Raw genomic sequence first — 25,013 nt, forward strand, 5'->3', positions numbered from 1 at the left:
ACGCTACGCCCCTGGGTGTGATATACCACTGCTATACCTAGTAGACAGGTAACCGTTCATTAATTTGTCTGTTACATATTCGGGTGAAATTCACCAATTTTTGGGTGTGATATATTCCAGCTGTACCTAGTAGACAGGTAAAAACATTTCACTAATTTGTCTGTTACATTTTTGAGTGAAATTTACCAATTTTTGGGTGTGATATACCACTGCTATACCTAGTAGACAGGTAAAAACATTTCACTAATTTGTCTGATACATTCTTGGGTGACATTTGACCATTTTTGCAGTGATTAAACCCCTGCTCTGCATAGGTGTTAGTGACATAAATTTCAAAAGATCGTCTGTTACATTGTCAGGTGACATTTTACCAATTTTGCCATATACAAACCTCTGCTAAATTCTTCTTTAATTTATGCGCGCCCCCTCCTTTCATTTAATGCTTAAACTTTAACAACTTGTCTCACGCTCACTCTCCGTCGTAGAACCCTGATTCGCCGCTAACCGCGATCAACATGGTAGGAGCAGAAAACAACATCGAAAGTTGATGGAGCAGATATCCAATTGGATCGTAAACATCACTGGGACGTGCAACATGGTGGAGCAGTATGTGTTCACATGCCTACACGTACTGACTGATGAGTCTGCCCCCTTCAACTTCTGGGTCTCCAAATTGGGCACGTAGCCTGAGCTTGCCCCTTACGCCTTGGAGGTGCTGGCCTGCCCTGCAGCCAGTGTATTGTCTGAATGTGTGTTTAGCACGACTGAACGGGGTTATCACAGGTTATATTTCCCAATGTTTTGGGGTGCACCCTAATTTAAAAATTAAAACCAAAAACTAGTGTAGGCTACCTCCTCCTTCTCCACCGCCGCTTCCACCTACACCGCCACATCCACTGCCTCCTTAAACTCCTTCTCTATATGGACCTCGTCCTCCTAGATCAATATTATTATTTTTGATTTGTACGTATTTTATGTTATTTTAAGTCATTTCCCTATCCACATTTGTTTGCAGAGCACTTGCCATGCTCTTATCCATATTTTGCTGGCATTTGCAGCCCTCTAGCCCTTTCCATGACATTTTTCGAGCCATTTTAGTGCTCAAAAGTTCAGGTCCCCATTGACTTTACTGGGGTTCGGGTTCAGGGTCAAGTGAAGTTTTTTGTGAAGTTTGGCCGAACCCTTTGAACCCGAACATCCAGGTGTTCGCTCAACTCTAGCTGATGGCGCTGGCTTGGAGACATGGATGATGGCAAATGGCAATGGCATGGGGCTGATGGCGCTGGCTGGGGGACATGGATGATGATGGCCATGTAATTTGTATACATACAGAAGAAAATAATATATTGTGATATATCGTTATATTGCACATGCTTCAAAATATATGATATATTTATATAGATATAGATTTTAGGCCATATCACCCAGCCCTAGCCTCCATTTCTGAAAGCCATATCTTTTTTATTTTTTGGCCAATTGTATTATGTAGAGATTCATTTTTTGAGGGATGAAATGACGGTTTGATTGGCATTATTTTGGGGTACATATGACTTTTTTATCGCTTGGTATTACACTTTTTGTGATAAAAGGTGATAAAAAAATGGCTCTTTTTAGCACAGTTTTTATTTTATTGTTTTTACAGTGTTGACCAGACAGGGTGTATCATTGGATATTTTTATAGAGTAGGTTGTTATGGACGTGGCGATACCTAATATGTGTGTTTTTTTTTTATTTTATTTTCTATTTTTTACAATTTTATATGTCTCTTTTTATGGGGAAGAAGCTTTTTTTAATTGAAACTTAACTTTTTTTTATTGTTAAAAACACTTTTATTATTTTTTATTTTTGTCCCACTATGGGACTTCCACATTTCAGGGTCTGATCCCTGTTTCAATACAGCACAATATATCTGTATTGTGCTGTATTGAACTGTCAGTGCCTTACACTGTAAGATGTGGCAGTTGCCTAGGAGACCCAGCCCTGGGTCTGGATCTCTTGGGCTTCCGTAGCTGGCAGTCCCGATGCCTGTGCAAGGCATCAGGGCTACCATAGAAAATATTGGGTTCCCGTCAAAACAGCACCGGGACCCAATGGGGATGTACAAGCTGCCGCAAACCCCCTGTATGCTGAGGTCAGCGTGACTGCGGTATACAGGGCTTAATCCATCGGCATCTGTGTTTTCACCGGTGCTGGCAGATACAGCAGGGGCCCAACTGTCAGTATCAGCTGGGCCCCTGCTGCTGATCGTGGCAGCGCATGTGGGGCAGCTGGTTAACCCTATGACGAGAATGCTCGTCCTAAGGCGTTAAGTACCTGCCAGTTAGGACGAGAATTCTCGTCCTAGGTCGGCAACCTGTTAAGTAAGGAATAAATAAAACATACATGGCTCATACCAATAGTTCAAAAGCATAAGATTGACATTTATCAAACATGGTATGGATCATAGCAGCAAATTTCCAATGAGGTATAAAGTACAGATGAGATACCATGCCAAACTCGAGAAATAGCAGCATGTTGGGTACTGGGAGAGGGATGGGATGGGGGTGGGGGTGGGAAGGAAGTTAAGAGGAAATGGACAAGTCATCTTCTGTCCACTCCCCAGGTGGGCACATTATTGTTTTCTAAGTACTCAAATATGTATGGGTCCGGGCAAATAGACCATAAAAAGCTTATGTTTTGGTGTTAAAACATCTGCAAATATACTGGAAGTGACCTGTAGTCACACAATGTCAATGTTCTGACTGTCAGAGTGTTGCTTGCATTCGGTGTACTCCTAGGTTGCTTATGCATTTGGATTCGGTTGACTTCTAGGTATGTCAATCGGTGGGATTGCTAAGTCTGTAGGTCTGCTAGGGATTTCATATCTTTCTCGTGTTTTCTCTCCTCCCAACTCGCTAACTCTTCTAGACGGTACATCTGGTCTACTTTGTCCCTCCACTGTTCTATGGTAGATGGATCCTTATTCAACCATTTCAATGGACTTAAAAGTCTCACTGCCCATTATCATGTGAGTAGATAGATTCCCTTTAGACGGTTGCGAAGAGGTCGTGGGTAACCAAAGGAGGACAGCTTCTGGTGTCAAAGTAATAGAGAAGGGGGATATACTATTAATTGAATGTGTAATCTCCAACCATAAAGTTTGTATCTTGTGGACAACCAAAAAATATGTCTTAACGAGCCTTCTCCAGTCCCACATCTCCAGCATGCGCCCGAGTCCTGTAAGCCCCTTGAGGACATCTGCTTGGGGGCTTTATACCACTGTGTCAATACTTTATAACTGTGTTCCTGGACTCGTATGCCTCTCGTGAACCCATGTGAGTGAAAATGTATACACAGAATATCTATTTCAGAAAAATAGTTCTGTGGCCCAGGTCTTTATATATTTAGAGGTCACTTTGTTCCTTGGTGTGCACAGGGTGGGACAGTCTTTTTATGCATTAACTTTTCAAACCATGTCTTATCTACTTGCAGACTATTATGTAAACAATTAGGAGAGGTAAAAGATAACAGTTATGAGGTGTCTAGAAAGTTACCTCCGGTGGAGGTGAAAAACGCAGATTGAGAATCCTCTTCTGGGCTAGGCATTTCCCCAAGAAAGTCCTCCAATGTGCGGTCTTGGAATCTGTTCAATGCTGGTGCGAGATCGGTCACCCCCTGGTCTCACCAGAAAGGGGATCAGACCTGCTGGCATTAGAGGATGAGCTATAAAGCAAGTCATAGTCCTTGTTTAGGGTTCGTACAACTGATATTGTTCCTCTAAGAAGAGGGCTGTCCCCTAAAGAGGCAGCAGAAAGGCACCACAGGCCCGCTCTCTGTTCATGTGTAAGATGTGTTAGCTCCACTTCATTACCTAGGACCCTATATTTGGGGACCTGAATTTGGAGCCATCTTTTCAAATGGATTGATCTATAATAGGTGAACACATCTGGGAGACCAAAGCCACCATGTTCTTTCCTAAATACTAATCTATTGTAGGATACCCTAGACATCTTCTCATTCCACAGGAAGGTTGAAGATTGCTCTTACTTTTGAGAAAAAAGAGGTGGGGATCAAGATACGGAGCATTTGTAGGACATATAGGAGTTTGGGCATGATGAAGGTCTTTAAGAGGTTTTTACAACCCATCCACGAGACATAGGGGATCTTGAGGGACTTTAAATGTGTTTGAATAGCTTTAAGCAAAGGGACATAGTTTAAGTAGAATAGTCTTCTAAGTTAAGAAGGGATTTTGACTGAATATGGGATGTATGTCTGCCACTTAAAAGGTGTGGATGTCCTTAAAGCTGACTCTATAGGGGAGGGGGGGGGGGCTGAGACATTACTGGCCTCAGACTTGGTGTGATTGACCATGGAATTGGAGAGGTGGCCAAACTGGTTAAATAACTCTAATAGATGTGGGAAGGCCTTGGCAGGGTTTGTGACCATGATGAGCAAGTCATCAGCAAAGACTGCATTAGTGTAAAAAAAAATATTATCCGCCACCTGAATACCTTGAATGTGGGGATGATCTCTAATGACCTGGAGAAGAGTATCCATCACAAGAATAAAGAGAGTGGAAGAAAAGGGGCATTCTTGCCTGGTAATATTTGAGTATTTTATACAAAACTAGTAAAAGTTAAGTTTTAATTGATAAGTTACAGTGTTTGGGGGTTTATTCCCTCTGTTTTGTTGCTAGATTTCCCAGTACCGATAACTGTAGTGAATGATCACTTTGGCGGTGTCTGCTCCTATGTTCATATCTAGTGTGTTCTCTGTTAGTGCTGCCAACATACCTTTCTCCTCATGCTTATGCATTTGTAATCACTTTATTTAATTTTCTTGTTGTGTATTGGCTTTTGGTTGTGTAGCAATATATTTAAGATAATGTGATGCCAGCCTTTATTCCTGTTATGTCATATAGCTACTTCCATTTAGCCAAGGCAAAAATACAGTTTGCTGCCTAGTCTTACATCTACAGTATATACCCTGATCAAAGCAAAAAGGCTTGTTGCCCCAGTCCAAGGCACCCAGTATCTAGAGCACAAGCTCACCAACCAATGCCTATTCGCTACCCATCACCTGTGACACATACCCTGCTATGATCCCAAATCTTGGGTGTATTACCATGCAAAATGTCTGGATTTTCCTTTATTGGTCTAATACTAAAGTACATGTGAGATCTGTTGTGTCAAATGATCACAAATAATGTCATATCTTACGAATAATGTCTACATTTATTATCAGAAGATCAAATGCACCAAATCTCAATGTGGAATTCATATCTTATTTGTGCTGTAAAAGTTCAGTAGATAATTGGGAGAATCTGTGGTCGGGATTTAGCCAAGTTATTTTCTTTCAAAACCTACAACAAATTAGATAAGATGAGATAAAAATACAGCCACAAATTTCATTGTGAGGGTTACATACCTTATAGGAATAAAAAGGTCAGGAAGAAAAAAAATGAATGTTGATAAACAGAAATGTAAAGGGGAAAATAAATAACAAAGAGAAAGCATTTAAATTACTAAAACAGGAACATAGTAAAAAGCACTAAAAAGCTATTAGGAAAAAAATAGAATATGTAAAGGCAGGCAAGCTGGAGACAGAGAGACCCATTGCCAAGAAGAATAAAATCAACCCCAAAATGTTCTTCAATTATGAAAATGGTGTTGGCCCATTAAAGAGTGATGAGGGAGGAGTTGTAGACAGCAATGAGGAGAAAGCAGATTTATTAAATATTTTGTATCCATTGTTTTCACTGACAAAAATGAAATCTCAAATGAAATAGAGAGTGTCAAAGTAAACTTTCCATTAAATGTGGCCTGTCTGACCCAGTATAAAGTATAGCAATGTCTTAAAAAGATTCAAATAGAAAAATCACCGGGTCTAGATGGCATACATACCTGTATCCCAAGATAATTAAGTAATGTCATAGACAGACCCTTATTTCTAATATTGAAAGAATCTATAATGACAGGGTCTATTCCACAGGATTGGTGCTTAGCAAATGTAGCGTCAATATTCAAAAAGGGGTGAAAAACAGAGCCTGAAAACGATATGCAGGTAACTTCAACATCTTTTGTGGGAAACTGTTTAAAGGTTTTCTAAGAGATGTTATCCTGGAATATTTCAATGAAAATAAGAGTATAACACTGTATCAGTATGGGTTTCTTTGAGGAGGTACATTCTAGACTGGACCAGGGTGAGTTTTTGGATGTCATATATCTTGATTTCTCCAAAGCATTTGATACTGTGCCACATAGAAGGTTAGTATATAAAATGAAAATACTTGGACTGGGAGAAAATATGTGTATGTGGATAAGTTAATGGCTGAGCGATAGAAAACAGAGGGTAGTTATTAATGGTACAAACTCAGATTGGGTTGCTGTCACTAGTGGGGTACCACAGGGGTCAGTATTGGACCCTATTCTCTTCAATATATTTATTAATGATCTTGTAGAAGGCTTGCACAGTAATTAATTCGAAAGAAGGCAGTATACTGCTACAGATGAGTTTTGATAGATTGGAGTCTTGGGCAGAGAAGTGAAAACTGTAAGGTTACGCACATGGGAAGGAATAATGCAAGTCACCCGTACATACTAAATGGTAAAACACTAGGTAACACTGACATGGAAAAGAACTTAGGAATTTTAGTTGACAATAAAGTGAACTGCAGCAACCAGTGTCAGGCAGTTGCTGTCAAGGCTAATAAGATTATTTACAGAGAATATTTTCAAAGAATTTTGTTCCTCCTTTCTAAATTATAAGCCTTGACACAGGTTCCAAATTCAATTCCAAATTTAATTTAAAGACTGTTCTGCTATCACTCAGCATTAGACAAATTACTGTTAGATGCCAGATGTTAAATGGGTTGTATAAGACTGACAGAAATAGCACCACTCTGGTCCATGGTCTGCATCAGGAATGTCTTTGAGCATTTGTCTTTCCATATAATCACGTTGGACATATTGGTCACTCAGGACTCCAATGCATTTTCAAGCATGATGAGGACCAAATTGAAAAGGAAATGTAGTATTTGTAGTATTACTTTTAAAACGTAGATGGTGATATGGAAAATTAAGATAAAAATCACCAAAAACTCTACAAAAATATGTTTAACATAAAAATGTGATTTAAACAATGCAATTTTCTGAATGACACGTTCCCTTTAAAGCATGATGGTAGCAACATTAAACAAATCTCTCACCAAGTACAGGGCGAGTTGTATTCGACAATGGCATATTCATCTTAAAAAAAAAAAAGATATGACAAATTATTTGTGCTGGTTGGGAACAATTATCTCAATTAGAGCAATTCTTGGATATCTGTGTAATAAACTTACATGTGGTTGGACTCTAGCGGCGCAATCTCCAGCTTCATTGCATCCTTAGTTACAGGGCGGAATGCTCTATTTTCTCCCTGCAGCGCCTCGGCTAAATGACATCTTATCTGAGCAGTTACATGCTCTAGTTTGTTTCTGACCTATAGGAGCGCCATACCGCTGGACCAACCAGTTTTGGTCCAGGGACCTGGTGCTCTATTTAAATCCCCTCCTGGTCATACACCATTTCCAATGGAAGTCTATTGTAGCTCTTTTCTGCCTCACGTTTTGGTACCTTGAAGTTTGTCTGGTTTTCACCCATTTTCTGTTAACTCTGCCTTTTTGTGTTTGTCTGTGTGCGTGTTTGTTAGTCTGTCTCTGCACTTAGCAGTGTAGGGTCTGTCGACCAGTTGTGGTCCCGATTTATTTTAGATATGTGAAAGGGAATTTTTCTGGCTTCATAAATAATATAATTCTGACTACATTCAGGTACCAGTAGAGGGATGCCTGAATGTACATATGGATCTGTACAGCTAGTACTGAACTTAATGGCAGCAATCTTTATGGGGTGGACTTCCTATAGTGGCACATGCAGGAAGCAAGGGAAGCAGTTCAGTGCTCAGCCCATGTCTGCAATGATCCCAGCCTCTGTTGTAGGTACACGACTGAGAGTGATAAGGTCAGGAGGACACAAACTCACCTTTCTCATAGTAATCGTAGATCTTTACTGCAGCTGGTTTCAGGTTCATTACTGGATACTCCTGTTCAACTAAAAACGCTAAACTGGAGACAATGTGACTGAGCTAAGGATTGCAGAAAACAAGGGGAAAGATAAGAATAGGTTGGGCAAGAAGATGAAATAATGATTAGTGATGAGCGGCAGGGGTCATATTCGAATTTGCGATATTTTGCGAATATTTCATAGAATATTCGTCGAATATTCGCAAATTCGAATATTCGTTAGGAGTAGTGTTGATTGTGAATTTTCTTAAAATTAATTTTCGTAATGAGAATTTTCATGATGAGAATTTTTGTAATGAGAATCAATGAGATCGTGAAAACTCAGATCCGATTTTATATTCTAACCCTCAGGCGTTCCCATGGTGACAGGGTCGCTTGTCGGGGAGGAGTATGCCAAAGTGTAACAACTACAGAAAAAAAATAAGGCAACATTTCTAGAAAACGACTATATTTGTTTTTTAGAATATTCGTTATATTTAAAAACAAGAATATATAGCAATATAGCGAATATTCGAAAAAAATTAATATAGAGCAATTCAGCTAATATAGTGCTATAATCTGTTTTTGAATATTACAAATAATCTAAAAAACAAATATATTCGTTTTCTAGAATATTTGTCTTTTTTTTTATCTGTAGTTGTTCCACTTTGGCATACTCCTCCCCGACAAGAGTCCCCGTCACCATGGGAATGCCTAGGGGTTAGAATATACCATTGGATCTGAGTTCTCAAGATCTCATTGATTCTTATTACAAAAATTCTCATTACAAAAATTTGCATTACGAAAATTTGCAACACTACTCCTAAAGTCAAATATATTTCAGCCTTCTCACAAGCTAGAAGCAGGGAGGGATCATGTGTACTGATTTTAAAAAAATCTTAAATATTTGAAATTACGAATATATATATCACTATATTCTAAATATTTGCAAATTCTCGAAGTGCCAATATTCGAGATAAAAATTTGCAATTCGAATATTCGTGATCAACACTAATAATGATGACAGATAATAATTAGACAATGAATGTTCTTAGGTTATGGTAATGGAGGAAAGGTTGATTTCTGATCTTAGATGCTATTTTGGATTTACACTGGATTTGGGACTCCTTAATGCGATGCATGTGCTATTTTCTAGTGTGATACAAGCAGATCAGACCTCATCCATGTAGAGAGTCAACGTGTCATCTTCTTCTTCTGCCCTCTGAATTACTTTATAGGTCTTTAACTATGAAAACATAAAAAATACATACTATTAGCTGTCTGCATATAGACAATTATTTGGATTGTTAATTTTGGTAAACAAAACAAACGGTATACATAAAAATGAACAAAAATCTTCATGTTATTTAATAAATGTCTAGGAAACAAAGCTCCCATAGCATGTCTCTGCACAGAAACTACAAAACAGGATTAGATCTCATTATATGTAATAAGTAGTGTTGATCACGAATATTCGAATTGCGAATTTTTATTGCAAATATAGGTACTTTGAAAATTTGCGAATATTTAGAATATAGCGATATATATTTGTAATTTCGAATATTCAAGATTTTTTTTAAAATCAGTACACATGATCCCTCCCAGCTTCTAGCTTGTGGGCCAATGAGAGGGCTGCAGTATCTTTGATTTTAGGAGTAGTGTTGATTGCGAATTTTCACAATGCAAATTTTCAAAATGCTAATTTTTATCGCAAAATTTTCAATTGCCGAGTAAACACATGATTCGTCCCTGCTTCTTGCTGGTGGGAATGTATAGCACTATATCGAATATATTTGTTCTTTCGAATATTTGTAATATTCTAAAACAAGAACATAAAGCACATAATGCAATTTAGCTAATATAGTGCTATAATCTTCTTTGTCTAATAGTTGTAATTTTTTTCTCATCTGAAGTTCAGATTGGGAAAAAATGTCAACTATTAAAAAAAAAAAAAAAATATAGCACTATATTAGCTAAATTGCTCTACATTAGTTTTTTTTTCAAATATTTGCTATATTGCTATATATTCTTGTTTTAGAATATTGCGAATATTCGAAAAAACTAATATATTCAATAGTGTTATGACTCATTGGCCCACAAGCAAGAAGCAGAGAAGAATCATGTTTTTACTCGGCAATTAAAAAATTTGCGATAAAAATTCGCATTTACGAAAATTCGCATATTACGCGATCATTACCTTGCCGATTTTTAGAGTGAAAAAAATCATAGAATATAACGAATATTCGAATTTGCGAATATTCAACGAATAGTCTACAAAATATTCGTGAAATATCGCAAATTCGAATATGACCCCTGCCGCTCATCACTAGTAATAAGAAACAGAAAATTGTTAAAAGATGACTTAAAGGGGTTGCTTATGAATTCCGGGGGGGGGGGGGGGAGTTAGCAACCCCCTACACCATTTGGTCAGAACTCTAAAGGGAAGTGTCTACCGTCACACATAAACAGGGAGAGTGCAGCTCTAAAACTTCCCGAACCTACTATCCCTACTTACTTGCATGGTCACCCTAGGCTGTGACCCGACAATTTGGCGGCAGCCCCTATGCTGGAATAAGTGTGAGGGCCACACACATACAGGGAACAACCAACAGACAAACACTAATAGAATAGTTGTATGGTAAAGGGTAAAATGCCAGTTGGACAATGAAGTACAAAAACGCCAGAGGCAATTGAGAAAGCCAAACACAGCAAAAATTTAGAACCAGGAGATCAATACAATACCAAATTGCCAGAAGCCAAAAAACAGTACCACAATACGAATCCAGAAATCCAGCACCAAAGGAGTCTTCAGTATCATAAGGGAACAGAAATGGTAGCTAGAGGACAATAAATTTACCAGCAACTTCACATGCAGGCGCCAGCCTTTTATGCTGATGAGGAAGCAGCTCACATCAGTGTTCCCGCACGCCGGGTTGAGCTGCCAACAGCACGCCCTGAAGCTCTAGAGCCCCAATGTGCCCCCTCAATGGTCCGGGACTCTGATGTCAGAACGGATCGCCCAGCAGTCCTGGTTCCCCCAGCAACTGGAGGCTGCAGTGGCACAGAGGCACAGGGAACCATAACAGGAAGAGGACTTACCTGCTTCCCAGCACTGGCTCCCTGTGCCTTCTTCTCCAGGCTTGTGATGCTCTCTCACTGTAAGCATCCTGTTTGACGTTGCCACAGCCAATCACTTGACAAATGGTGACATGACAGAAGGGGATCTGGTCTCCACCGTGGCCTGTAATTGGCTGCGGCGATGTCAAACTGGATGTTTACAGTGAGGGAGTCCAGAGGAGCATCACAGGCCTGGAGGAGAAGGAGCAGGGAGCCAACGCCAGGAAGCAGGTAAGTAATTTTACTTTTACAAGTGCGGCCAAATGAAGGGGAAGGGGGTTGCCAAAACCTGCCCATTCTTGTACAACCTCTTTAAGATTGAACAAAATTTACTTCTGACATGGTGTGTACAATGACCAGTATATATTTGGTTGGTGTACTGGAGCAAAAAGAGCTTTGCTTAGATCTCCTACTTTACTTTTCTAGTCATTTGTATCCAGAACTTCTCTTCTATCGTCCATCACCTCTGAACTAACCTCATACCATCAACCATTCCTTCATAAAACCGTACAATGTCTAATTAGTTTATAGTGGCCCAGAAACTGGTCTAAGAATACACTTCGTTCCCTATGAGGGATTTTTACTTCTGTATTCTAGATCCTACTAGGGAATCCTACGCCTCTCATTATATCAGGTATACCGCCTTCAAAGGATATTCCAAGTGTTGTCAGACCATTCTTTTGGAATCCCTGCAATAGAAACTTTTCAGGGAGAGTTAATCTGTCAAGACTTTGGTACCTTTTTCAGGGCATTAACCCACCATAAATTTTCAATAAGTATGAAATAGATTTTTTCTGTCTACCTCAGTGTTACTATTCCTTATGTAGTGCTAGGGCACTACTAGTGGATAGATGTGTAAAGTTGTATACTGATTGACCTGTCTTGACATTTGTTCTACTGTTTACATTTGGTTTCTAATGGAAAGCTGAAATGTGTTCTTAAGAATGTCTTCTTTGTGTCCTAATGTGGTTGGAACAAATGTCTATCTTTCCTATTCAGACCTTCCTGGAAGAAATGTTGTACTTCTAGCTTTCATACTCTGCTTCCCATCCACTCAAGTGAGTCTAGTGATGCATCTGAGAGGATAAGACATAGGTGATGGGACTCATGACCCTAGACTAGAGGGGTCATTTATTAAACTGGTGTAAAGTAGAACTGGTTTAGTTTCCCATAGCAACCAATCAGATTCCACCTTTATTTTCTAAAGTAGCTGTAAAAAATGAAAGGTGGGATCTGATTGGTTGCTATGGGCAACTAAGCCAGTTCTACTTTAGACCAGTTTGATAAATGACCCCATAGGTCTTAAGTTTATGCCTTTTATGCAGCTGACTTAACCAATAGAGATAGCCTTGCGGTTGGCCCGGCGGTCATTTCATGGCGAACTTTGCACATTCGTGATTCGCCAAACATGCAAACATATGGCGATGTTCGCATGCGCCATATTCTTTTGCATTGTGCCGAACTTTGACCCATGACACATCCATCAGGTGGGACAGGACAGCCAATAAAGACATTTCAGAACATGGACACACCCCACCCTATAACAGAACCCGATCTGGCAGCCATTTTACATTCTGTGTTTTGCCGGTGTAGGGAGCGGTTGCTTTGTAGAGCAGGGACAGACTGTTAGGAACACCAAACGCTAGCTAATAGGGCCACAAAAGTTCTTTTAAGGACTCGTATAGGTGTGCTATCGATAGGTGTGATATACTTATAATATACTTTATAACATACTGTAGAAAGTATATTATAGTGCATTTGTATTGTACAGCAATTGTGTGCGGATCTGCTGCGATACTGCAGCTATATAGAGGGACAAACGCTATTGGAATAACTAATTGCAAGTGGTGTGATATACCTGTTGCCCCCCCCCCCCCAAAAAAAAATGATTGAGAGTTGTGATATACCTATAATAACATAGAAAGTATATAGTGCATTTGTATTGTGCAGCAGTTGTGTGCTGTTCTGCTGCGATACCGCAGGTATATAGAGGGACAAGCGCTATTGGAACAACTATTTGCAATGGGTGTGATATACCTGCTGCCCCCCCAAAAACTGAGTGAGGGGTGCAAAATACCTATTTCCACAAAAATACTGATTAAGGGCTTTGATATACCTGCTTCCACAAAATACTGATTGAGGGGTGCGATATACCTGCTTCCACCAAATATTGATTAAGGGGTTATATATACCTGCTTCCACTAAATACAGATTGAATGGTGCGATATACCTGCTTCAACAAAATACTGATTAACCACTTCAACCCCGCTAGCTGAAACCCCCTTAATGACCAGGCCACTTTTTACACTTCTGCACTACACTACTTTCACCGTTTATTGCTCGGTCATGCAACTTACCACCCAAATGAATTTTACCTCCTTTTCTTCTCACTAATAGAGCTTTCATTTGGTGGTATTTCATTGCTGCTGACATTTTTACTTTTTTTGTTATTAATCAAAATTGAAAATTACATTTTTCACTTTCAGCTGTAAAATTTTGCAAAACAAACGACATCAATATATAAATTTTTCGCTAAATGTATTGTTCTACATGTCTTTGATAAAAAAAATAAAGTGTGGGCAAAAAAAAAAATGGTTTGGGTAAAAGTTATAGCGTTTACAAACTATGGTACAAAAATGTGAATTTCCGCTTTTTGAAGCAGCTCTGACTTTATGAGCACCTGTCATGTTTCCTGAGGTTCTACAATGCCCAGACAGTAGAAAACCCCCACAAATGACCCCATTTCGGAAAGTAGACACCCTAAGGTATTCACTGATGGGCATAGTGAGTTCATAGAACTTTTTATTTTTTGTCACAAGTTAGCGGAAAATGATGATTTTTATTTTTTATTTATTTTTTTTCTTACAAAGTCTCATATTCCACTAACTTGTGACAAAAAATAAAACTTCCATGAACTCACTATGCCCATCACAAAATACCTTGGGTGTCTTCTTTCCAAAATGGGGTCACTTGTGGGGTAGTTATACTGCCCTGGCATTCTAGGGGCCCAGATGTGTGAGAAGAAGTTTGCAATCAAAATCTGTAAAAAATGACCGGCGAAATCCGAAAGGTGCACTTTGGAATGTGGGTCCCTTTGCCCACCTAGGCTGCAAAAAAAGTGTCACACATCTGGTATCGCTGTACTCAGGAGAAGTTGGGAAATGTGTTTTGGGGTGTCATTTTACATATACCCCTGCTGGGTGAGAGAAATATCTTGGCAAAAGACAACTTTTCAATTTTTTTTATACAAAGTTGGCATTTGACCAAGATATTTATCTCACCCAGCATGGGTATATGTAAAATGACACCCCAAAACACATTCCCCAACTTCTCCTGAGTACGGCGATACCACATGTGTGACACTTTTTTGCAGCCAAGGTGGGCAAAGGGGCACATATTTCAAAGTGCACCTTTCGGATTTCGCAGGCCATTTTTTACACATTTTGATTGCAAAGTACTTCTCACACATTTGGGCCCCTAAATTGCCAGGGCAGTATAACTACGCCACAAGTGACCCCATTTTGGAAAGAAGACACCCCAAGGTATTCCGTGAGGGGCATGGCGAGTTCCTAGAATTTTTTATTTTTTGTCACAAGATTTATTTATTTTTTTATATACAAAGTGTTTGCCAAAGCATAGGAACACCGCCTCCTCCTCAGCTTGTATGCCTTGGCAAACGTATCTTTTACTGCAGAGTAGAAATCTCGTCTTGCAGTACCGCATACACCGACTTGCGTGTAATCTGACAGCAGTGCAATGCTTCTGTCAGAATGCACATCGGTGCTGCAGCTAGTCGATCGGTTGGTCCACCTGGAAGGTAAAAAAAAAAAAAAAAAAAAAACAGGCCGCAACGCCCAACCTCTCCTTCCCCATGGGTCAATGTGCAAAGCGCAAATCGCCCAAAGATGTGGCGAAGTGCGTTATGCACTTTGTCCCAGGTGAAAGGAGAGGTTTGCAGCAGCTGTATGTGAATGGGCCCTAATAGCCCTGTGTGCCTGTCCTGGTGAGATGTGATCCCTATGCTAGGTGTACCTGTGTGTGGTACTTCCGGAAACACTAAGCATAGGGCAGGGTGGTCAGGACAGTCAGGACAGAAATAGCGGGTGTCACGCCTTATTCCACTCCTGCTACAGACACAACATCTTTTTCGGGGTGACGGTTGGGTTGAGGTACCGGCAACGACATTGGGGAAATGTCGCTCGTGTAGACGGCTAACTACACTGGTGGATGGGGCCACGGAACCTCCTGCGTACAGGAGGTTCTCGATGATCTCTTCCTGAAATTTGAGGAAGGATCCTGTTCTCCCAGCCTTACTGTAGAGAACAAAACTATTATACAGAGCCAATTGAATCAAATATACAGACACCTTCTCATACCAGCGTCTGGTTCTGCGGGACACTAAATACGGAGACAACATCTGGTCATTGAAGTCTACCCCTCCCATGTGAAGGTTATAGTCGTGGACTGAGAGGGGCTTTTCAATGACACGGGTTGCTCGCTCAATTTGGATTGTCGTGTCTGCGTGAATGGAGGAGAGCATGTAAACGTCACGCTTGTCTCTCCATTTCACCGCGAGCAGTTCTTCGTTACACAAGGCAGTCCTCTCCCCCCTTGCAAGACGGGTGGTAACGAGCCATTGGGGGAAGCCCGCGCGACTAGTTCACGCGGTGCCACAGGCGCCAATCTAGTCTAGAAACAAATGCCTAAAGAGGGCCACACTTGTGTAGAAATTGTCCACATAAAGATGGTACCCCTTGCCGAATAAGGGTGACACCAAGTCCCAGACTGTCTTCCCACTGCTCCCCAGGTAGTCAGGGCAACCGACCGGCTCCAGGGTCTGATCTTTTCCCTCATAGACACGAAATTTGTGGGTATAGCCTGTGGCCCTTTCACAGAGCTTATACAATTTGACCCCATACCGGGCGCGCTTGCTTGGGATGTATTGTTTGAAGCCAAGGCGCCCGGTAAAATGTATTAGGGACTCGTCTATGCAGATGTTTTGCTCAGGGGTATACAAATCTGCAAATTTCTGGTTGAAATGGTCTATGAGGGGCCGAATTTTGTGGAGCCGGTCAAACGCTGGGTGGCCTCTGGGACGGGAGGTGGTGTTGTCGCTAAAGTGCAGGAAACGCAGGATGGTCTCAAATCGTGTCCTGGACATAGCAGCAGAGAACATGGGCATGTGATGAATTGGGTTCGTGGACCAATATGACCGCAATTCATGCTTTTTAGTTAGACCCATGTTGAGGAGAAGGCCCAGAAAAGTTTTAATTTCGGAAACTTGGACTGGTTTCCACCGGAAAGGCTGGGCATAAAAGCTTCCCGGGTTGGCGGTTATAAATTGTGTGGCATACCGGTTTGTTTCGGCCACGACTAAGTCCAAGAGCTCCGCAGTCAAGAACAGCTAAAAAAAATCCCAGGGCCGAACCGATCTGAGCTGTCGCAACCCGAACTCCAGACTGGGCAGTGAAAGGGGGAACTACAGGTGCGGCTGAAGTTGGGGACTGCCAATCAGGGTTTGCCAGCACCTCAGGGATTCTAGGGGCTCTACGGGCCCGTCTTTGCGGTGGCTGCGACGGGGTCACTACTGCTCGTGCCACCGTACCAGCTTCAACTGCCCTTCTGGGCTCGCCACTTCACCAGGTTGTACAGCAGTGCTGGTACTAGGTCCAGGAAGGGCTGCGCTGCTGGTGTATGCCTCACCACGTAATCCGACAGCACCAGCCCCACTCTGCTGCTCTTGAAGCGGATCCTGCGCAACCTGTGGTCTAGCGACACAGGGCCGGGTACGCCTGGTCCTATCAGGGACCTCAGCCTCCTCGTCCGAACTTTGGGTCAGAGAGCCACTGCTTTCTACAGGTTCATATTCTGACCCGCTAGATTCATCAGATGAGGGTTCCCATTCCTCATCCGACTGGGTCAGAAGCCTGTAGGCCTCTTCAGAAGAATACCCCCTGTTTGACATTTGGGCAACTAAATTTAGGGGTATTCCCTGAGACTACCCAAGAAAAAAAGCAAGCCTGTCTTACAAATGGGAGGCTAGCGAAGTACCGGAGGCCGCTGCAGTTGATAAAAAATATCAAAACTGATTTTTTTATCGCCGCAGCGCGTGTAAAGTGAATGTGCAGTGATCAAAAAAAATAATTTTTTGTCACTGCGGTGGGGCGGGCGTGGGTGAACGCACGTGTGGGCGACCGATCAGGCCTGATCGGGCAAACACTGCGTTTTGGGTGGAGGGCGAACTAAAGTGACACTAATACTATTATAGATCTGACCGTGATCAGTTTTGATCACTTCCAGATACTATAAAAGTACAAATGCTGATTAGCGATACGCTAATCAGCGAATAAGGGACTGCGGTGCGGTGGGCTGGGCGCTAACTGATCCCTAAACTACCTAACCAAGGGGCCTAAACTATCCCTAAAACCTAACAATCAATACCAGTGAAAAAAAAAAGTGACAGTTTACACTGATCACTTTTTTCCTTTCACTAGTGATTGACAGGGGCGATCAAAGGGGTGATCAAGGGGTTAATTGGGGTGCAGGGGGTGATCTGGGGCTAAAGTGAAGTGTTGGTGCTACTCACTGTGAAGCCTGCTCCTCTGCTGGATCCAACTGACGAAAAGGACCAGCAGAGGAGCAGGGCAGCCATATACCAGATCATATTTACTAATATGATCTGTTATCTGGCTTCTGATTCGATTTTTTAAAAAATCAGCAACCTGCCAGCGACTATCAATGGCTGGCAGGTTGCTGACGAAATACTCCTTCGGCTCTGACCGAAATCTTGCGTCTTGCGAGATGACGCACGGATGCGTCCAGGAGGAATTAATCAACCACCTTCCGGACGCATCCGTGCGTTAGGCGGTCCGGAGGTGGTTAACCACTTCAACCCCGCTAGCTGAAACCCCCTTAATGACCAGGCCACTTTTTACACTTCTGCACTACACTACTTTCACCGTTTATTGCTCGGTCATGCAACTTACCACCCAAATGAATTTTACCTCCTTTTCTTCTCACTAATAGAGCTTTCATTTGGTGGTATTTCATTGCTGCTGACAATTTTACTTTTTTTTGTTATTAATCAACATTTTTCACTTTCAGTTGTAAAATTTTGCAAAAAATACGACATCCATATATAAATTTTTCGCTAAATTTATTGTTCTACATGTCTTTGATAAAAAAAAAAATGTTTTGGTAAAAAAGAAAAATGGTTTGGGTAAAAGTTATAGCGTTTACAAACTATGGTACAAAAATGTGAATTTCCACTTTTTGAAACAGCTCTGACTTTCTGAGCACCTGTCATGTTTCCTGAGGTTCTACAATGCCCAGACAGTACAAACACCCCACAAATGAACCCATTTTGGAAAGTAGACACCCTAAGGTATTCACTGATGGGCATAGTGAGTTCATAGAACTTTTTTTGTTTTGTCACAAATTAGTGGAATATGATGATTTTATTTATTTTTTTCTTACAAAGTCTCATATTCCACTAACTTGTGACAAAAAATAAAAACTTCCATGAACTCACTATGCCCATCACAAAATACCTTGGGTGTCTTCTTTCCAAAATGGGGTCACTTGTGGGGTAGTTATACTGCCCTGGCATTCTAGGGGCCCAGATGTGTGAGAAGAAGTTTACAATCAAAATCTGTAAAAAAATGACCGGTGAAATCCGAAAGGTGCACTTTGGAATGTGTGCCCCTTTGCCCACCTAGGCTGCAAAAAAGTGTCACACATCTGGTATCGCCGTACTCAGAAGAAGTTGGGGAATGTGTTTTGGGGTGTCATTTCACATATACTCATGCTGGGTGAGAGAAATCGGCTTTTTTAGGCCCCCCGCACACACGGCGCAAACGAAGGTGCTGTAGGGGGGGAAGGAAACACCATAGACCCCAGAAAGAGTCTACCTCCACCTTTTAAGAAGCTCAAGGGCACACGAGGGCGGACGACGAGACGCAACCAGCCATAGCTGAGAATCTGGTTGTAAATATCTTGACGGGTCAACTAACGAGAGACCAACTCCAAATCTTGGGACGTGGGTTGTCCTTTAGCCCTGGGCATGAAAGGGACTGGTTCGAATTGGAACTTGATCTCCATCGCTTTTACCGATCATTAAGACTGAAGGCCTTCTTTTCCAATAAGGAGGAGAAGAGGGCGATATCGACATCTGATGTAGAGAACAGTGCTGACTTTGTTTTGAGAGCACTGGATTTGAGTAATAAAAGTGATTTTGCCCCACCACGCAATAATCATGTTGTGGAGGCATATATTGATATTGTATCACAACAAATTGATAAATTGAGAGGAAAGAAGGGGAGGGGGGCTGCAGCGAACCTGACGAGGGGAGAGAGAGGCACTCTGACAGCTGGCACAGGATAAAACCCTGACGATTAAACCAGTGGATAAGGGAGGGGCGGTGGTGGTGATGGACACACCAAGCTATGAACGGGAGGTGCATAGACAGTTGAGTGACCGGGAGGTATATATCGAGCTACATAATGATCCCAAATGGGACATCAAGCGTATCATCGATAAGGATGTTAGTGAATTTCTCCTGATTAAGCACCCGGTCACTCCTCTGTTCTATGTGCTCCCCAAAATTCACAAAAGCTTGGTCGATCCACCTGGCCGTTCGATTGTGTCGGGCAGGGGATTGATTTTTAGCAACATAGCCATATTCTTGGATAGGGTGTTACGTGTCCATGCCACCAGCGCCCCGTCCTACATCAGGGACACCAGCCATTTTTTATTGAAACTCAGGGATCTGAGCTTTCCCTCTGACCCTCTCCTCGTCAGTTTCAACGTAGTCTCATTATATACCTCCATTGAACACACATACGGATTAGATGTCGTCGATGTGGCCCTGGCCGGCACCGGGCTCTCCCCGGGGGGGTCGTGGATTTGTCCTTCACCTCCTTGAGGTAGTCCTGAGGCGGAATTACTTCCGCTTTGGGGACACCTATTACCAACAATTACGTGGTGTGGCCATGGGCTCGAATGTGGCTCCCACGTATGCCAACATGTTTATGGCGGAGGTGGAGGACAGACACATTTATAGATCAACCCTCTTTGGGGGGGCCCGTTGCTGGTGGCGCTACATCGACGACATCTTTGTAGTATGGGGGGGCTCTCGTGATGAACTACACAGACAGGAATAATTTATTGGAATTTAAGAGCAACCATCCACGACGGATGTGGAGTCATTGCCCTGGAGCCAGTTGTTGAGGGTGAGACGAGTGGTATCAGGGGACGAGATGTTTGAGAAGAGGGTGGATGAGATGGGGAAGAAGTTACTTGATCGGGGTTATCCACGAAAATTAGTGGAGAGGATCTCACAAAGGGTTGGGGAGGTTGACCGCGAGTCCACGTTCCAAGGAAAGAAGAAGGATAGGGACCATAAACGGATCCCGTTTATCTCCACATATGGAGCCAATAGCTCGTATTATACGCAAAGAATGGCACATCCTACAGAAAGGGCTACCTATGATAGATAAATTTGAAAGTTTCCCCATGATGGCATATAAGAGAGGTGCCAACCTACGCGATAAGTTGGTAAAGACCGAGGTTGGGGATCCCCGTGGGGATTTGCAGAGGTATCTGGCACCAAGGAAGTTGGGATGTTTTCACTGCCTTGGTTGTTGCAACTGTGGCAACATGGTGAAGGGAGATACCTTTGCCCATCCCTACAGGGGCAAAACCTATAAGATCAACAATTTTTTTACATGCAGATCACGGGACGTGGTATGATCATGTGCCCTTGTGGCCTCATCTACATAGGTGAGACCACAATGGAAGCCCGGGAACGTATTAACTCTCACAAGAGTAACATCAGAAGGGCCCAGATTGACAAACCTGTGGCAAAACATTTCTTGGAACGTGGACACTCGGTCAACCAACTCAGGTTTCGAATCATTGATTCGGTTGGCCAAATGAGACGTGGGGGAGATAAGGATCGGATCCTACGTAAAAAAGAGCTCAAATGGATTTTTGAGATGAGGGCACTCCAGCCCTTTGGGATGAACCTAGATTTCTATGTGGGAAATGTGTAAATGATCCGAGTGACCTTTTATTAGAATCTGCTATCTGTATAGTGATTTTAATTGATTTTTGTTTTCTACTATTTTACATGCACTTAATTTTCCAACCCACACTACCTCATGTTGCACTGGATTTTAGTGTGGTTCGTTCCTGCTTGGATCCCTGACGTGGGCGTGTGGATCCTGATATGCGTGTTGGTGATGCTGGCGGAGTGAGGCCCCGGGTGCGTCCTTGACAACGCAGGGCTGGCTTGACGGAGAGGGGGCGGAGACGTGATGTCATTTTGGTCGTGGATCCGGCTGGTGACCTGGAGACTGGGCGACTCCGCCCCCCTGGACGGTCCCCGAACTTGCCGGACGACACGGCATGAGATTGCACTATGGTTACCTTACTGTTAGGGATCCCTGACGCGCTGATGTGGGTTCGTCGCGTTCACTGCGGGGAGGTGGGCGGATTGATCCACTAGCGTCCCTATCAATGGTGCGCGTGTTGGAGGAGGTTCGGGAGGAGTCTGGATAACGCTATGGTCACATGGGCGGAGTCGCTGGCGATCAGGTGACTCGGAGATGGTCATGCGCTGACATGGCCCCGCCTCCCCGGACATGCGCACGGGTTGTTGGAGGATGCTCGAGAGATGTGCGCCATGAAGGTATGTGGGGAGTTGGATCATATGCCCGGAGTGGGCGCATATTATTATTATTATTTTTTTTTTTATTTATATTTTTATTGTAAGTTTCACTATACAACAGGGAGGAACATAGTATCAAGGTTTAGGCTCGCAGGCCTCGCCAATGTGTTAGGTACAAATCAGAAATGGATTAAAATCGGTACAATGTACAGTACACACTTTAAAGACATACGTCAATCCTATCCCCCATAGGAGGGATTTCCAATATATGAGACATTCATGAGATCAGAGAAACAGACGCTCAGAAGAGCCATAAGACCAGGTAAGAGGCGTTGCATTCCATTTTTTGGGAGGTGAAGTTAAACATGGTAGTGCCTATGACCTGCCGTGCGTTTGTGTATCATGGTTACTAAGGTATATCAACTAAATCAGGTTCCAATTGACTAGTTATGGTTTGGGGGATCTGTATTTAGCCCACAGAGACCATTTTTTGAGAAAAGACAGATGCGTACGAGATTCCCAGGAGGATAGTTCCTCAAACCTGAAGATCTGATCAATTTTTTGAGTCCAGTGGTCCAAGGTTGGGACAGTAGTCTGAAGCCAATATTTGGGGAGTTGTAAGCGGGCCGCCAATATCATCTGTGTAAACACAAATGGTGGTCCTGCTTTCCCCTGTTCTTGAGGGAGTGAGAGGAGAGCAATTTGTGGAGAGGGTTTAAACGATGTGCCACAAACCCTGTTTGAGGTAGCGAAGACTTCACACCACCATATCTGAACCAGGGGGCATGACCACCAGATATGCAGGAAAGTTCCCCTCTCCCCAAGGCACCTCCAGCACGTGTCAGAAGCCGCCCCAGCAAACCTCGATAACTTATCAGGCGTGTTATACCATCTTGTAAGAATCTTGTAGCTATTTTCCTGGATTCTGACACAGCGGGAGGCTCTATGGGGAGCATCTAGAAACTTAGGTAAAGACTCAAAAGGAAGTGTGATATTTAAATCCAATTCCCATTGTGTGACAAAGGATGGCTTAGCAAGCATAGGAGGTAGTCGCAGTTTGCTATATATCCGTGAGGTAAGTTTCTTGGGTAATGTCTGTAAGGCAGTTAGAGCCTCTAACCATACCAGAGGGCGATGAAGATCCCCTACGTTGACATGCTGCTTTAAGTAGGCTCTAAGATAAGCAATTGAAATAAAGTCACGAGGGTGAGGGTTAAGCAGGGCATTTATGTCTCCTGAGTCCATCCATACTCCAGTTGGTAGAGCTAGAGAAATTAATGGAATTGAAGAGGACATCAGCCTTATTGAGGTGGCTTGCCTTAAAGTGGGAGGGGCCGTATTCAGTACATCTGCTACAGTCAGTGTGGGTGAAGGGAATGGAATGGAACAGTGTGTGGAGGATAGCCATTTCCAAGCTTCCAATGTGGCTCTGATGATTGGGTAATGAGACATGTGGCCAGAAAAAAACGTCTCTCGACCCAACAGATGTGCTCTAGCCGGTCTGTCCAGGATTTCCAGTTCCATCTGGACCACTGTGGAAGCTGGGGAAGTGCTCAGCCAAGCTAGTGCTCGGGAGAGGAGGATAGCCCTCCCATATAGCTCGGGGCTCGGCAAACCTATTCCCCCAGCATGCCTAGGCTTAATAAGAAGTGCCGAGGAGAGTCTCGCTCTCTTCCCATTCCAGATGAAGGAGCTGAATTTTTTCATAATCGAAGTGTAATAGTGTTTAGGGATAGAAATGGGGAGAACCTGTTGTAAATATGTGAGTCTGGGCAGTATTAATGAAGATATTAGATTCTTCCTACCAAACCAGGAGAGCGTTGGGTTAGATCTGGCCAAATTGTCGATGGAATCAATGATAGATTTCTTTAAGGGGATATAGTTAAGAGAAAAAAGTTCCGTAATTTCTGGGCTAATTTTGACCCCTAAATACGTGATGTTGGGGGAGGACCAATTAAATGGGGAGTCCAGTGGGCGCATATTATGACACTACTTATGAGCGTATTTGTATCCACTTGTGATGACATTAGCACTTCACTGATTAGGTTATTGGCCACTTCTGTGAGAGTGGGTGTGTTTTATGGTATTTAATCATGATCTTTTAGAGTACACATTGTGTTTGATAAAGGCTGTGAGTCAGCCGAAACGTAACTACCCTCTGCACGTGTTTTTTCACTTAAGCGGCTCCCAATAAAGGGATTTTTTTGTACCGGACATGCTGCCTCCACCTTCATTTATTGGACTGTATGTATAGGAGCCCTGATGGATCTTGGACTCCAGGTAGGCTGTTGCATTCCGGATGACCATAAGTTCTGGTGAGTGCGATTCCACAATACTTTTTTATTCTCAAACAGCTGATCGGCAAGGGTCCCGGGTGTCGGACCCCCGCCGATCAGAAGCTGATGATCTATCAGTTAAATGAAAGTGCAGAACCCCTTTAAGTATTTTCCTTTTCTTAATTCTTGGAGAACCCCTTTAAGGACAGGATCCTTTTAACAGGGGCTTAATTCCAGGTTTATCATTTAACCAAGGTTGGTCTTGGACTTTACCACCAAGCAAATCAAACAAATGCTTAGGGCCCAAGAAAGCAAGGGGGCCATAAATGGTTCGCCAATAGGACTGACTAAAGGGTTGGACCATTCCAGCTGTACAGAGGCCCGGTGGGGACCTTCCCAGCTGTACAACATTGGTATAAGTGCCCAGGCTGCACAGCTAAGCTAAAAGTGGAGCTTAGCAGTCTGACGGGGTCAAAGCTTGATGGAGTGCAACAGGATGGAGTTTAGTGGTGCAATGGAGGCCCTCAGACATACAGTGGGATGCAAAAGTTTGGGCAACCTTGTTAATCGTCATGATTTTCCTGTTACAATAAAAAATGGCAGTTAAATATATCATATAGGAGAAACACACAGTGATATTTGAGAAGTGAAATGAAGTTTATTGGATTTACAGAAAGTGTGCTATAATCGAGCCTTAACTTGAACTGAGCCTGTGGTCTTCCATTTCCTCAATATGTTTCTAACTGTGGAAACAGACAGCTGAAATCTCTGAGACAGCTTTCTGTATCCTTCCCCTAAACCATGATGGTGAACAATCTTTGTCTTCAGGTCATTTGAGAGTTGTTTTAAGACCCCCATGTTGCTACTCTTCAGAGAAAATTGAAAGAGGAGGGAAACTTACAATTGACCCCCTTAAATACTCTTTCTCATA

At 42.5% G+C, this 25,013-nt stretch overlaps 1 protein-coding gene across 1 annotated transcript in view; it reads right to left on the reverse strand.

The window, feature by feature from the left end:
- Positions 1-5,225: 5,225 nt before the first annotated feature.
- LOC122940147 (alpha-2-macroglobulin-P-like) overlaps positions 5,226-25,013 on the reverse strand; it is a 28,947-nt gene continuing 9,159 nt past the window's right edge. Inside the window, exons 2-5 of the mRNA XM_044296546.1 lie at positions 9,198-9,266; positions 8,001-8,103; positions 7,187-7,226; positions 5,226-5,341 (exon numbers count right to left, since the gene is read on the reverse strand). Coding sequence (XP_044152481.1) covers positions 5,335-5,341; positions 7,187-7,226; positions 8,001-8,103; positions 9,198-9,266 — 219 coding nt within the window. The 3' untranslated portion in view covers positions 5,226-5,334. The remainder of the gene's footprint in view (positions 5,342-7,186; positions 7,227-8,000; positions 8,104-9,197; positions 9,267-25,013) is intronic.

Source organism: Bufo gargarizans, chromosome 6 (assembly GCF_014858855.1).
Source record: "Bufo gargarizans isolate SCDJY-AF-19 chromosome 6, ASM1485885v1, whole genome shotgun sequence".
Lineage (NCBI taxonomy): Eukaryota > Metazoa > Chordata > Amphibia > Anura > Bufonidae > Bufo > Bufo gargarizans.